Raw genomic sequence first — 17500 nt, 5'->3', positions numbered from 1 at the left:
TAACCCGGCTCCCTATCCACTACACTACCTCTGCCCAGTCAATTCAAAAATATAATATAGATATGTGTGTTTACTATGAACAAACCATTTTTAACTGTGTGTAAACATGATTTACAGATGAGAATTAATGTAGGAATAATGCTTTACAAACAAAGAATACAGCATTTAAAAATAGTTTACAGCTGTCAGTGTGTAGTAGAAAACAGTTGTGGAGGTTTCTATCCGGGCCAAGGTAGTGTAGTGGATAAGGAGTTGGACCAGCATGCAGTAGCCTGAAAAGTTGGGCGTTCGATTCCCAGCTTTCCCTGTTATGTCAATGTGTACGTCGCTTGTCTGCTAAATGAATGAATGTGAATGTAATCTTTACAACTCATTTGAAAATGTTATGCAAGGCATAGAAAGTCCTCACTTTAGATAAGCTCACAAAAAATCATTAACTAACCACTTGTAACTCCTGAGTTAATCATGAATTATAGTATTAGGAAGTGGTTTATAAAATATGTATCCTTACCCTAACTAATCATTAGTGCATGTGTATGTAACAACTGTTAAATACTAGAAATATTACTTCATCAACAAAATAATATTGCATAATTTATTAAGTATTAACAATAATTCATAAACATATTTTAGATATAGGCGTATTTACTATGAGCAAACCATTTATAACTGTGTGTACAAATACTTTATTTATGAGAATTAACATAGGAACAATGCTTTACAAATGATGAACAAAGCATTTTGTAATAGTTTGCAACTGGTTTATAATAAGAAAATGATTTCATTATAAGTGGTTGTTTCATTACTTATTAAGTAAAAATCATGTACTTACAAACATATTTTTGGATAGGCTTATTTACTATGAACAAACCATTTATAATTGTGTGAACAAATGCTTTACTGATGATAAATTATGTATGAACAAGAAATAACTAATGATGAACAAACCATTAACTAATAAGTAACAAAGGCTTAATAAATGATGAATTGTGTGTAGTTATTATAAAGTGTTACCAAAACGTGTCTCTTCTCAAGTTAGAAAGTGTAATAAGACTAACGGAAAATGAAATGTGGTGATTTTCTAGGCTGGTTTGACATGGAACTATACTCATTCCAGCGTAATAATCAAGGAACGTTGGGAACGTACCATGGGCGCAGCAGCACAATGATCACGCAGCACCTGAAAATAGTCCCCGGAGGCTGTAACTTCCAGCAACAAGGTTGAAGCAGATTATTACACCGGAATGAGAGTACTGTAAAGTTCCATGTCAAATCAGAACATCGCCGAAAAACGCTTCCTTTTCCGTACATATCTGTCTATATTGTTCATAACTGTCCATCCAACTACCCTGTACTACTGCATTTTACAAAGTTGAATCTAATCGAATCTAGTAAACACACACACACACACACATAAACACATATACACCCATACACACATATACACACATAAACACACGTGTGTGTTAGTTAGTTTAGCTCCTGACCACTGTGATTGGTCCTGCTTTGCGGTGAGCTGATCTATTAGCATTAATTATTGTTGTTGTTGTTTGTGCTGGTTGCTAGGCGGCGGCGTTGGCGGCGGTGACCGTTGCTCGCGGTTGCTGGAGCTGGTGCGTGACGTCACCAGCCACCTGGACGTTCCGGCGCTGTGCCACCGCATCTTCCTGCACATCCACGAGCTGATCGCCGCCGACCGCTACTCGCTCTTCCTGGTGTGCGAGGACTCATCCAACAGGAAGTTCCTGGTGAGCCGGCTGTTCGACGTGGCCGAGGGCTCCACGCTGGAGCAAGCGTCCAGCAGCTGCATCCGCCTGCCGTGGAACAAGGGCATCGTGGGATACGTCGCCGCCACCGGCCAGCCCCTCAACATCAGGGACGCCTACGAGGTGACACACACTTATACACACACACACACACACACACTCCCACACACACACACACACACACACACTCACACGCTTATATGCTTATACACACACACACACAGCCGCTCAACATCAGGGACGCCTACGAGGTGACACACACTTATACACACACACTTATACACACACACACACACACCCCACACACACACACACAAGGGCATCGTGGGATACGTCGCCGCTACCGGCCAGCCCCTCAACATCAGGGACGCCTACGAGGTGACACACACACTTACACACACACACACACACACACCCCCCACACACACACGCTTATATGCTTATACACACACGCACACACACACACACACACACACACACACACACACACACACACAGCCCCTCAACATCAGGGACGCCTACGAGGTGACTCACACACCACACACACACACACACACACACACACACACACTTATACACACACACACACACACACACACAGACACAAGGACATCATGGGACACACACTCACACACACACACACACACACGCACACACACACACACACACACACACACACACACACTCACACTTATACACACACACACCCTACACACACACACACACATTATTACATGCACTCACACATAACCACATACTGTACACACACACACACACACACACACACATTATCACATGCACTCACACATAACCACATACTGTACACACACACACACTCACACTTATACACACACACCCTACACACACACACACACACACATTATCACATGCACTCACACATAACCACATACTGTACACACACACACACACACACACACATTATCACATGCACTCACACATAACCACATACTGTACACACACACACACACACACATTATCACATGCACTCACACATAACCACATACTGTACACACACACACACACACACATTATCACATGCACTCACACATAACCACATACTGTACACACACACACACACACACACACATCAAAGTCTTCAAAGTCAAAGTCATATTCATGTCTCCATGTGTTTAGGAGTTTTGCTAATGATTTGGATGATTGACTTGACTATTTATATCTCTAGATTAACAGCCATTCATCAAGTCCACAGGGAGATAAGTGTGTGTGTGTGTGTGTGTGTGTGTGTTAGAGCCCGACCGATAAAGGATTTTGAAGGCCGATACCGATACAAATATTTGTTGATTTAAAAATCCGATATTCCGATATATCGGCCGATATATATATTTTTTTTTTCAGAAACGCGCAACAAAACATTAACACATTTCCCTAACATTAGTTATTTGTAGTTATTTATGAGTATTGACTAAAATAATATGATAATGCATTTTAAAAACAAACTTGTTTATTTTTAAATAATATTGTCACAGTGGAACAGAGGAACATCGAAATATATTAAAGTTCTGATAAATAAAATGTATAAAAATAGAAACTTAAGATATAAAACCTAGTCTTTTGAACAAAAACACAATAACAACAACAACCAAATCAAAGTTACCAGTATTAAAGATGAACTGAACTGAAAGAATCAACATTGATAATGTGTTGATTATGACAATTAAAAATAAATGACACTAAAAAAAATAATTTAAAAAATCAATACGTAGCCTTTTTTAAGCAACACCAAAATTGCGTTGGTTAGTATTAGAACGCTGCCAGTTTCAGTGACGTCACTGGCATGGTAGGACCTGAGAAGTTCTATAGGCAACAGCTGCAGCATATTATGTATACACGAAAATTAGTCATTTTAATGGCATGGGTTACAAATTTGAGCCTGTGAGGGACAGGCCTGTAGTGTCTTGACCATAGACAGTAAAAGTCTTGACTACCACTAGATGGGTTTCAGGCTCCAGCTCAACCTTCAGTAGAATCATTTTGGTGAAAATTACAGTGTGGGCGCTGCCGGAGCATGGACACTGGAATCTATCTGTTGCAAAGCAGTGGCGAAACGTAGGGAAAATGTTCAAGGAAGCCAAAGTTACGGGAAAAATATGTTTATTTATGTATGTGTTTATTTCGGGGGTATACATTTTGTGCAATGTACAACATAGATACATTTTTGGCGGCACAACATAGGCTACTGTAGACCTAGCCTACAGGTCATGTAGAAAACTGCACGAGGGGCGCTTGAGACAGCAACACGCACGCTGTCTCTGTCTCCCTCCATCCCTCACACACACACATTGCCTACTGTACATCCTCCACACAACTGCATACTCACTCACCACCACTACATTAGGCCTATGCGAAGGCTACGGTGCATACAAATAAGCTATATAACACGCATTGTCACGGCAATGTAGGCTAACGCAGTATGGACTACTGGCACTCGTAACAGCAACTCACGGGCTCTCTCTCCCTCCCTTGAAACTGTTAAAAACTTCGTTACCCCAAGTTGACCCCAGATACACGGAGGATACACGAGTTTGCTAAGGCTAACGTTAGTGGAGAGTTTGCAGATTTTTACCTTGTGGATGTTGATATTGCACGAGTCTCTTGGATAGCAGCACTGCGAGTTAAACTCCCTCGCATCAAGAATCTGCCCTGAGACGGTGAACAACTGGCTTCAGGGTGAGTAGAAATGGACATTGGATTCTGTTTACAGACCCGCTGTGGTTTAGTTACCAGCTAGTAAACGCATTATTATCGATCTGTGATATCGTCGGAGTCATGGTTTATACTCTCTATGGTCGGAGTGCTAGCTTGTGGAGTTTGACATAAGAGTGTTTCCAAGGTGTTTACCTGCTAGCCCTTTCCTAGGTTGGATGGATCGTATGGTAGCCTATCTTACACTGGACCTCATCTGAGGCTACTTCGAGATATTATTCCAAAGGGGACAGATAGGCTACTGCACTTAAAACTTTAAACGATTGAACGAACCTTCCCGGACTTTGTAATTGCGACCAGTGACTGCATTGGGTGAACGAAGCCGAAGTTGAAACTTAGGCTCCATTGCACATAGACTGTGGGCTCGCCCTTCTATGAATTGAAAAAGACTACAAGCTGCCCCACCGAGTTTGCGATAAAGTAAGCAAGAAAAGGGTTTTTTAAGTCAGGATATGGCAAGTCAATGGCATTTAAGTTACAGACCAGTTTCCATAGTGCACATCTTATCAATAGTTTGAATGTCGTGTGTGTTTCTGCTCATTGACAAAATAGCGTTCAGTATGATTCATGCCCAATTAATTTCCCCTGTTAAAGTGTTTGCCTTTGTTTCACTATTTTGTATGAGATTTTGTGATGTAGGCTAGCCTATGATAAATGGCTTATGGCCAATATGTAACTCAGCTAGGCCTAATGTTAGTTTCCTCAGCCATGTCAGCTAGCCTCAGACTCATTATCTGCTATGGCTGCTAGTGCTAGTGCAGAGCACTGATCTATAAAGAACACTGGATAGACTATCCCATTGTTGCCGCCCCATCAACAATGAAGCCAATGGAATCGGAACACCGCCGCCATATTGGGACCACTGCACTGTAGAAAATGATAGGCTTACAGTAGAAATGCATGAAAAAAGTGAGGCAACTTAATTACTCGAAAATATTAGGGGGGAAATATAAACCTATTATTTTTAAATATATAGTCTTTAAAAAATCATGGGCATTTACTTAAATTATTCATCTATACTAAAATGTGTAAAATATCTCAATACAATTAACGTAGCCTATTCAAAGGAAATTTCACTCCGGAGGGCTGTTTTAAGGTCGAAAGGTGAAACAGCATATTGCTCGACGTCAGTAGCCTATGCCTCGATCTAAATGTAGGTTGCAGAACGTTACAAATGAACATTACAGCCTCACATTTGGTGCTTAATAGGCTATGCTGTTACGGCTTCGTGTTTTCCCCTTACAGTGTGACAGAGTGGCATATTACCCGACATTACCTTATCCATTGGTAGGCTACATTTTTAAATAGTGAAAACACCGTTATAATCACCCACTTTCGATATTGGCGCTTAGTCGGTAGGCCTATCTTTAGTTTTAACTTGACGTGAAGTCATAATCCCATAGCTCGAATCTGCCCATTTCTTTCCAACTTAACCAAGTCATCCCAAACATTTGCACAGACATATATTGTCGAGCACGTAGCAGAGTTTATACACTCTAAAAAATGCTGGGTTATTTGTTCAACCCAAACGCTGGGTTGAGGCTGTTGGGTCATTTTGTTTGGTTGTTTTTACTCATATTGGGTCATTTCTGTAACCCAGCTTGCTGGGTTGATAGTTTATCATTGCTGGGTTGATAGTTTAGGGCTGTGCTCCCTCCTGTCCCCCACCTGACGTGGAGTACACTACCCAGCACCAGGGTGACTTCAACACAGCTGTATAGTTATTTGAAGGTTGAGAAAAAAAATCGTCAGGCAAGCAGGCATATTCTTTCAACCGTCAAGTCCAGCAGCTGTCAACATGCAATGGAATCAGGTGATTTCGGAAGGTATGTATCTGCTTTTATTTATTTATTTTTATTCATACGGATTTTAAAAGTCCACCCAGAGACATAGCTACCCTTCGTGATATCAAGATAGCAGCTATTCTGCCTGCCATTTCGTTCAGCTTCAAGCAGGTTAGCAGGTGTCATTCCAGCTAATATTAGCTACTGTTAATGTTAAATCTACTAAAATACAGACTCATAAAAACATTCACTGGGTAGGAACTGCTGAACAGAAACAAAACAAACTTTTACAACGAACTACAATTAGCATACCAGCAGCTGGTAGGTAACGTTAGCAGACTTGGAAACTTTATGCTAATTAAATATGCTTCGTGGCTAACGTTTGTCAACTAGCTAACACAGTCGAAGTAGTCTCTTCACAACACGTAACTTACGATAATAATCATGCCAAACAACATCTTATTAAATCATTCAGGGTAGCCTCATATTATAGCCATGTAACTTACTGGGTGGTTCTTGGTGGTAACATTAACTTGGATTCACTAACTGAATAATGTGTTAACATTAGCTAGCTAACGTTAGCACTGCTGAACTTAGGTTTGTCAGCCTAATGTTAGGCTAATGGTAATGTTAGTGTTATCAAGCTCATCTGACATAAACGCACGTTTTGTAGGCTATTACCGGTATTATGTTTAAAACAACTCCATAATATTAGGTGGTCATGGTTTCCGAGTGTGTTATTGCTAATAATTTGTCTCCTGGTGGACTTTCATGTCTGTCAATATCATTCACTGGTAATGGTTCATGCAAGTCTTGATATAAAGTTCTGTAGGCTAACAGTGATTAAAATGCACTCTTTTTTTCTTTGATTGACAGGGCTGACCCCCAAAACGGACTTTGGAATCTGCCTGCCTTCATGGAAGTATCACATGCATTTTATACTAGGCTATCTATTCAAAAATAAAAAATAAACTATCAAATAAATAATTGTGTTGAACTGTTTTATTTCATTGCATGACTTTTGATGGCCATTTCATATAGACTGTTTATATCAGGCCTAAAGCTGTTAACAGAAGGTGTGACTTTCAAGTAGGTAAATACAAACTTTGAGTTATTAAAAGTTTGTACCAGCAGAGTATTTTAAAAATCAACCAGTAGTTTTGGGGGATTTGGTTACATAACCCAATCATTACATAACTTTAACTAAACAGCTGTGTCAACATAACCCAACATATTGGTTAAATTTCAACCCAGTTGTTGGGTTAAATTTAGTAACCCAATTTGCTTGGTTAAGATAACCCAATGCTGTGTTGGACCATATTTTACTCAGCGGCTGGGTTGAAAACAACCCAGTTTGGGTTGTTTTCAACCCAGCATTTTTTAGAGTGTATTCTCCTGCTGTCTCGATTCGTTTGTAGGCGAATAGAGTAGGCCTATATGTTCTCTACTAATCAAAACTGCAGGTGTCTATACCAGTGGTTCCCAAACTTTTAATAGGCATGTACCCCCTGAGACATTATGAAGTTTTTTTTTTAATTGTTTTATTAATATTTATTTTGATCAATTTTGTCGAGAATAGTGAATAGGATCATAAACATATGATACAAATCTCATCAATAGTCTACAAATGTGCTGAATATAATGATTTTAAATAGATCTGCACCTAGGCTATCTCACACACACTCGTCTTGTTGAATGCAGTGATCTTATCGGCTAGGTGCTTGTCTTTGCCTTGTAACTGGAGATTTAACTCATTGAGCTTTCCAAATATATCGCTAAGATAGGCCAGCTTCGTCAAGAAATGTTCATTAGTGAACGTGCTTGCAGATTCAAACATGCGCTAATTCCTCCAAGAAGAGGCGACTCGGAGCTCAAACACGCGACAGCACTTTACCTCGGGAAAGCCTCGCTGTGAAACAGTAGCCTACAGCCTTTTGGTCAGCTCCCATCTCCTCTCAAAGTGCGGAGAATAGACACGCTTTTAAGGGTCGGGTCTTGATGAAATTCACCACTCTCACAACCTCGTTCAAAATCTCATTCAGGTCGGGACTAACTAAGCTGCCTTGACACGAGCGCTTCCCTATGAATAACACAGTGCGTCCATTGCGCATCAGGTGCTACCTGGGCCTAGGCTACAGATAAAAAAATAAATAAAAAAAAACTCACGTCAGTTCGCGCCCCACCTGCCATGTCTCCGCGACCCACAGTTTGAGAAACGCCGTTTTACCCTCCATGTCTCCACTCTCGGATATTTTGTTAATGCGGAGAAAATACGTTTTTAATGTGGGGTACGCGTACCCCAGTTTGACAACCGTGGGTCTATACTATGAGAATGCAGCTGCCATTGAAACGTTCTTTCTCAACAGTGAGTTGTTAAATTATGTCTTGACTCTTTATAAACAAACCTCAAATCAAAAGTGAAATGTGGAGTCAGTTCTTTGTGATGTGATGACAAGGCCGTTCTCTATTCACTCTACGCACGCAGCACAGCCTACCAGGAGAAACAACAATTCATATCAATTAATATTAATTCATTAATTATCAAATAATATTAGGCCTATAGATCAGTCCTACAGTACAATTGCAAGCGACCATATGCCACAGCGGGCACAGGTTATTAACGTCCTCATTCTCCTACCTTAAAACTTTATGCTATCCTCGAACTCGTCTGCTGCCCAAACATTAAGCCAAGAACCGTTCTCTGACTCCTTTTTTGTATTTTCTATCCTCCGTTAATGTTCTTTTTTTCTAGCTACCAGATTTGTTAACAGACATTTCCCCCTAGTTTAGCCTACCGAGAACATCTCTTGATCTCACTTGATACTTGCAGATGGGCTAACGTAGCCTAGGCTACTAGCCTATTCCCCACTGGGGATGGGAAACTTTTGATACATTTTTTAAAATAAATCGTTATCAGCCATCTGTAACAAGCAACGTGCTGCTTGCGAGAGCTGGCCTTGCACGCATCTTCTCTGATCTGAATCGGCCTAATCATAGGCTATGATGGACACTGCAATCAATGACAATCATGTTTTCAATTTAATAAAAATTGATTACGAAATCATACTGCAAAATAAGGCAGATCTGAATAGGCCTAACCATAGTATGGAAATCATACTGCAAAATAAGGCAGATCTGAATAGGCCTAACCATAGTATGGAAATCATACTGCAAAATAAGGCAGATCTGAATAGGCCTAACCATAGTATGGAAATCATACTGCAAAATAAGGCAGATCTGAATAGGCCTAATCATATATATATCACCCGGGGAAAGAATGCAGGCAGAAAAGCGACGGGACTACGTCCGGAAGAAGTTGATAATTGTTCAAAACCCCAATGTAGGCTAGCCTATGATATGACAAAACTATTTGTATTTGTAAGAGCTATTGCATACTGAAATATAGATATGGGCCTATTAACATTGTTTGTCTCCCCCCTCCATGCTAGGTCGATCGCAGAAATAAAAAAAATTGTGAAAAAACCTATAGAAATAAATAGGATACTGGTCTCTTTGAATGGAGACCTCTGTCTGTTTTATATACATGATTATAGCATTATTCATATTATTATCACGCCCACTAAACTTCTTCCAGACAGGCTACATTGACAACATTAAAAGCCTACAGTGATTTTCTCCGTGGGTGCAGCACACAGTAGCCTATAGCTAGATCATTTTGGTGAGGTTTCAGAACGGAGCAGCGTAGTTCGGACTCGCAAGTGGTCCCAATATGGCCGCCGCGCCGATTTCACGGAGGCTTCAGGTTTGTGACGTAGTTGCGCTATCCAGTGTTCTTTATAGATCAGTGGTGCAGAGTAGCTTACCATGCCAGTGACGTAGCCGATTGTTGAAATCCAACATGGCGGCGCCCGTGTAACAACAACACCACTTTCAACGTACAATTTTATCCCTTTTAATAAATTCAGCCATTTTAATCATTGTACCAATGAGAAGAAATAAAATACATCTGTTATATCACCTTTACTTAAAATTCCAGTTCAGTTCATCTTTAAAAGACTTGGTATGCTTCATAAATATAACTTTGAACTAAGACTTAATAATTACAAAAAATAATGATGACATCATCATTTGTATTATCATTAAACAAGATAAAGGTCACTCCTAAATGTTTGAGTGTGCGTGTGTAATAATTAGTCCCTATTGCCTTATAAGCTACCTTATAATTACAATGTCAGCTTGCTTATCCCTTTACCTGCACTTTTAAAATTATTTCAAGCTACATCAAACCATTTTCAATCATCAGTTGCTGCCTGCCTTCTAAAACCTACTATTTAGTGATCTAAATCCATTATGTACAGACACTTGGCGTCATTGGATTTCACACACGTGTAAAAGAAAAGCTAACTTTTATGCACAAGCTACGTTTTGCACAAGCTACGTTTGATACTTTTTCTCTATGTCTAAATGTTCACTCCTCGCACGTCTAACTTACATTTTACAATGCAGGGACTGTAGATATACTAGTTATAAATACAGTAATCATTACTTTATTTAGGCAGAAGTTCATTGTGGTTTCCAAGCTCATTAATGTTAACGTTAGCGGTCTTCCACTGATATTCATGGCATTAGCTAGCTTTGTGGTTAGCTAGTCTATGATGAGCCATAATTTAGCAATGGATAACGTCATACTGCAAATTGTAAAACATACGCTTTCAAAATAACAGGCCGGGGAGAGATGATACGTCTCACTGCTATAACTGTCACGCTATTAAAGAAATACATCTTCAGTCACACTGTCAAAAGTTAAAAGGACAGTCAGTCAACTACACTGTAACAACGTAACGTAATTACTAGCTAATTCCGCTTCACTCTCGACTTATTTAACAGCAGCAAAACTGGACATTGTTTTCACGAATTTTGTCATGCTTATTTGAGTTAAGAGAACTGATGGGGATGTTCTTTTAATTGTTATTCAAGCAATGTATGTCTCGTGACCAAATCACCATGAACACACTTCACTGATGATCTCACTCGCGGATAACTGGTTCTCTCTGCCCGACTCTGGCTGGATCAGCAGGTTGCAGGATGTGTGGCGCGTTATACACGAGTGTTGCCAGCAGGGACGGTGTAGAGTGCCCTCTGGTGGACAAACTATACAACGCCAACACTCATGACATGGTTGAAGGGTGTTTCGTCCGTTTTTATTTTATTTTTAAAATATTCATTTATCGGCCATTATAAATGCCGATACCGATAGTTTGGGAAATGCCTAATATCGGCCGATAATATCGGCCCGCCGATAAATCGGTCGGGCTCTAGTGTGTGTGTGTGTGTGGAGGGGGTTAAAGAAAGAGTGTGTGTGTGTTGCCTCTATGGAACACCTGAGTCATATTGGTTAGTTCAGTCATTATCTTTGCACGCAACTGCTTGGCACACACACACACGGGCACACACACACACACAGGCACACACATATCATGGCATGGGTACACACACACACACACACACACACACACGGGCACACACATATCATGGCATGGGTACACACATACACACACACGCGGGCACACACACACATCATGGCATGGGTACACACACACACACAGGCACACACACACACACGGGCACACACACATATCATGGCATGGGTACACACACACACATGGGTGCACACACACACACACATACACACATGGATGCACACACACACACACACACATGGGTGCACACACACACATCCTCGCATATCACACCTGATGGAACTGAAGAAAGGCCGCTGGTGCATAATCACTGGCCCTGCCTCAGGGGGGAGAGAGAGAGGGTGTGTGTGTGTGTGTGTGTGTGTGTGTGTGTGTGTGTGTGTGGTCCAGTGAGAGTTAGTTAAGTGCTCCTCTGTAATCTCTGGGGCTGATAACGGTGGAGACTCCCTTAGTGTGTGTGTGAGAGAAGATACTCCCTGTGTGTGTGTGTGTGAGAAGATACTCCCTGTGTGTGTGTGTGATGATACTCCCTGAGTGTGGGTGTGGGTGTGTGTGGATGCTCCTTCAGTGTGTGTGTGTGTGTGTGTGTGTGTGTGTAAAGGATAATGTATAGAAACGCCGGTCATGATTGGGAAAAGAAGTCCCGCCAGGGTGAACTGGACTTGTTCCGCCCTGAAGGGACTTATTTTCCCAATAATGACCGTCGTTCTATACATTATCCCGCTTATTACACGGTTACTTGCCAAAACGAAACAATAAACTCCCCACAATATGACTCTTTAGCCTACATAACCTAGCCTATTTGTTACCGTCCATCGTGGCTTTTGCTGAGAAACAAATAGTTTGCAACAACACACGCTGAATCAAACATTCTTTAGAACACAGCTGATCAACCGTCTGCTTTCACTTTTGAATGAAGTTCCAGTAGTTGCGGAGTGATATGAAAGACCTGAATTAGAAGCACAAACTCTGTTACCATTGACAGCGGCCATTATTTTTTTCAGAGATCCTCTAGACGAAAATAATGACCGCTAGAACTTTGTGAAATCCCATTCAAGTCAATGGAGCGTTCTACTTGCATTGTGAAGAGCCGTGTAATAATGAAAAAATTAATGTTTAGAGCACTTGTGTTTGTGCAGGACCCCAGATTCAATGCAGAGGTGGATCAGATCACTGGCTACAGGACCCAGAGTATCCTGTGCATGCCTATCAAGAACCATAGAGATGAGGTGAACACACACACACACACACACACACACACACACACACACACACGCACACACACACACACATGCACACACACACACACGCACACACGCACACATGCACACATGCACAAACACACACACACGCACACACACACCCCTATGCACACACACACACACACACACACACACACACACACAGTCACATGCACACACACACACCCCTATGCACACACACACACACACACACACACACACACACACACACACACATGCACAGCTGAGGGGCACCCAGCTGTTCCCCTGAAGCACATTCTAATTGGATCCTGGTAGGCTGGTTGTGATTGGCTGCTTGTCTGACCCCTGCAGGTGGTGGGTGTGGCTCAGGCCATCAATAAGAAGTGTGGAGAGAACAGTGTCTTTACAGAACAGGATGAGAAGGTAACACACACACACACACACACACACACACACACACACACGCACACATCAATAAGAAGTGTGGAGAGAACAGTGTCTTTACAGAACAGGATGAGAAGGTAACACACACACACACACACACACACACACACACACACACATCAATAAGAAGTGTGGAGAGAACAGTGTCTTTACAGAACAGGATGAGAAGGTAACACACACACACACACACACACACACACACACACACACACACACACACATCAATAAGAAGTGTGGAGAGAACAGTGTCTTTACAGAACAGGATGAGAAGGTAACACACACACACACACACACACACACACACACACACACATCAATAAGAAGTGTGGAGAGAACAGTGTCTTTACAGAACAGGATGAGAAGGTAACACACACACACACACACACACACACACACACACACACACACACACACACACACACACACACACACACCAATAAGAAGTGTGGAGAGAACAGTGTCTTTACAGAACAGGATGATAAGGTAACACACACACACACACACACACACACACACACATCAATAAGAAGTGTGGAGAGAACAGTGTCTTTACAGAACAGGATGATAAGGTAACACACACACACACACACACACACACACACACATGCATGTGCGTGTGAGTACATGCCTTTGCACACATACCTGCAGAGAGAAACGTTTTGTAAAACATAAGCACTGCCGTTCAAAGGTTTGGTGTCACTTGGGGAAATTTCCTATCCACTCCATTATAGACATAATACCAGCTGAGATCAGTTGCATTGTGTTTTTCGGTAACACTCCATAATAAGGTGCCATAATAAATAGCAAACTAGTAATTACCTAACCCTTTGTTAATTGTTACTAAAATATCTATTTGGCACAAGTTAATAGTTTTTTCATCATTAATTAAATATTAGTTGTTTGCATAAAATCTGTATGTTAATGTTTTAACAAATCTATTAACTAATATTGTATTAATATATGTTAATAGTTAACTAAATATATTTTTGGCACTAATTAACAGTTATTTCTTACATCATTTAAATGTTAAATGTTTATTTATTATTATTTACAAACTATATGCTAATATAAAAGTGAATGACATATAATTATTTATCTAGCTTTTATGATTAGCTTTGTTGAGAATTTATGGAATTTATGGATATTGGCTTTATGGTCTTGTGGAGTGCATACGGCACCCTACTGCCAGTGGTTGGTTGTGTGAGAGTTTGCGCTCCTCTTCTTCCACTTCATCCTTATTGGATACCTTTGTGGTTGGCTGTCCTGTAATTGGTGACTCTCTGTCTAGTCTTTGAAAGTAGTGTACTCTTTGCCTTTGGAAGTACTATTTGGTTGCTGCTTGGATTTGGTGAAATTCAGGGGAGGGGTGTAACAGAGTTAGAAATGTAGTTTAGTGTTTGTATGTGATTTTCGCCGTAATCAAGCAGCTTTATTGATATTGGTGTTTTGGAGCCCCCTTTGGAGAAACGCTATACTGCAGTTCTGCTGCGTTTTGTCCTTGTATTGTTGCCATAGCCGATCAGAAGCGGTATGCTTTGCATTGGGTAGGTTGACTATAAAGCACTCTCCACTTTGTTTTAATTTTGTAACTGTAAAATGTTGTTTAAGTTGAAAATTTTGATATACCACCTGTATTATGTTACTTTACATGTATTTTTATGATTTGGGTGCAATTCTAGCGACTTAAAGAACGTTTATTAATGTTTTCATTATGACCACGAGTTCATACACACGTCTAACGTGACTAGCTGTAAACTCCGCTAGCAACTTTCCATGCATTCAGTGTAGTTAAGCAGTTTAGCTTAGTGTGCATGGTAAGTGCAATTCAGTCTAGCAGGAAATGAATGTACATTTAGTTTAGCATTATGTTTATGCATTACCTCCGTATGGTCTACGTCTGTGAGTGTTTAGTGAGTCTCAGAATATTAATAAACTGTCGTTCTGTGCACCTGAACATTCCATGTCTCCCTTGCTAGTAGGGCTGACAGTGATGGAATAGGAATGATGCATGTAATATAGCCCATTCAACTACTTGTTTTGTTTTAACTTTTCCTAAAAGAATAAATGTGATAAGCCAGTTTTGGTCTCAGTCCCTTCACCGTCTGACTATAGTTATATATTAACTTTTCTATTAACATATACAGTAGTTTGCAATTAAACATTAAAATGATGTAAGATATAACTGTTAATTAGTAATCACATATTAATGCAATATTAGTTAGTAGATTTGCTAAAGCATTAACATACAGTTTTTATGCAAACAACTAATATTTAATTAATGATGAAAAAACTATTAACTTGTACCAAATAGATATGTTAGTAACAATTAACAAAGGGTTAGGTAATTACTAGTTTGCTATTTATTATGGCACCTTATTATGGAGTGTTACCTGTTTTTCATCAGCCCAGCATAATTGCAAAAGGATTGTCCAATGTTTTCTCAGTTAGCCTTTTGAAATGATTAGTAAACAGAATGTATAATTGTGTGTATATATATATAAACACTGAACAATAAAGACAGTAAAAGATTTAAAAAAATACTAAAAATACTAAATATACTAAATCAAATATCCAGTGTGCTTAAGGATGAATAAGCATGAGGCGCTTGCAGTGACAGGGCAGAGACTGAGCCTGTGATGCTGTGTGCATGGTAATGTGCTCTATGAGAGTGAGCCTGTGATGCTGTGTGCATGGTAATGTGCTCTATGAGAGTGAGCCTGTGATGCTGTGTGCATGGTAATGTGCTCTATGAGAGTGTCATGGTGATGCTGTGTGCATGGTAATGTGCTCTATGAGAGTGAGTGTCATGGTGATGCTGTATGCATGGTAATGTGCTCTATGAGAGTGAGCCTGTGATGCTGTGTGCATGGTAATGTGCTCTATGAGAGTGTCATGGTGATGCTGTGTGCATGGTAATGTGCTCTATGAGAGTGAGTGTCATGGTGATGCTGTGTGCATGGTAATGTGCTCTATGAGAGTGAGCCTGTGATGCTGTGTGCATGGTAATGTGCTCTATGAGAGTGTCATGGTGATGCTGTGTGCATGGTAATGTGCTCTATGAGAGTGAGTGTCATGGTGATGCTGTGTGCATGGTAATGTGCTCTATGAGAGTGAGCCTGTGATGCTGTGTGCATGGTAATGTGCTCTATGAGAGTGTCATGGTGATGCTGTGTGCATGGTAATGTGCTCTATGAGAGTGTCATGGTGATGCTGTGTGCATGGTAATGTGCTCTATGAGAGTGTCATGGTGATGCTGTGTGCATGGTAATGTGCTCTATGAGAGTGAGTGTCATGGTGATGCTGTGTGCATGGTAATGTGCTCTATGAGAGTGAGTGTCATGGTGATGGTGCAAATAAGTAAGTCCAACAGTGCAACAGTGCAAGAATAAAGTCTAGAGACAAGCATAAAATAAATATGGACATATATGAGAATAATGTAGACAAAGTAATATAAAAAACGATATCAGTGCAATAATAGGTTGAAGTAATAGGGTTACAGCCATTGGTCAAATATTAGGTATTAAGTACGGCCACAATCCAGGCTGTGGGAGGGAGGGGTTGTGCATATGTGAGTAAATACAGTAGGCTAGTGGACAGTACATACACAAACATGGAGAGGGTGGAGAGGCAGACAGACTTTGCGGAGAAGTCTATCTCCCCTCTTCCCTTTAGTGAAGCATTGAACAGTTCAATGGCCCTGGGGACAAATGACTTCCTCAGTCTGTCTGTTGTGCAAGGCAGTGAACAAAGGCTCCAGCTGATCAGGCTCTTCTGCTGCTGATACAAGTGCTGTGGAGTGGATGACCCTCAGGGCCAGATGTACGTACATTTGCGAACGTAGCATTATCAGCGTCATGGACACACCGCAGATTGCGAACGCTGTCAGACCCAAGTGTCCGTCTTATTTATCAATCGTTCAATCCTCCAATCGCCTTTCTCTACCTTACTATACACAGAGGGCCAGATGTACGTACATTTGCGAACGTAGCGTTATCAGCGTCATGGACACAACGCAGATTGCGAACGCTGTCAGACCCAAGTTTCCGTCGTATTTATCAAACTAGTGTAAACTGCGCCTTTCTCTGCCCATAAACGCA

General features: G+C 40.8%; 1 protein-coding gene across 5 annotated transcripts in view; it reads left to right on the top strand.

Moving 5' to 3' along the window:
• pde5ab (phosphodiesterase 5A, cGMP-specific, b) overlaps window positions 1–17500 on the top strand; it is a 117769-nt gene that overhangs the window by 37408 nt on the left and 62861 nt on the right. For all 5 annotated transcript variants that reach the window (XM_076288456.1, XM_076288454.1, XM_076288452.1 and 2 more), the window contains exons 3-5: window positions 1567–1889; window positions 12876–12965; window positions 13311–13382. In XM_076288456.1, the coding sequence (XP_076144571.1) occupies window positions 1567–1889; window positions 12876–12965; window positions 13311–13382 (485 nt within the window). The remainder of the gene's footprint in view (window positions 1–1566; window positions 1890–12875; window positions 12966–13310; window positions 13383–17500) is intronic.

The sequence above is a fragment of the Alosa pseudoharengus genome, unplaced genomic scaffold, assembly GCF_046254945.1.
Source record: "Alosa pseudoharengus isolate Yale_2024_CS ecotype anadromous, Long Island Sound unplaced genomic scaffold, YU_APseudo_1.1 YU_APseudo_1.1_scf_17, whole genome shotgun sequence".
NCBI classification, from domain to species: Eukaryota; Metazoa; Chordata; class Actinopteri; order Clupeiformes; family Clupeidae; genus Alosa; species Alosa pseudoharengus.
Note: the sequence above shows the minus strand (reverse complement) of the source record. Positions and strands in the feature narration are given on the sequence as shown.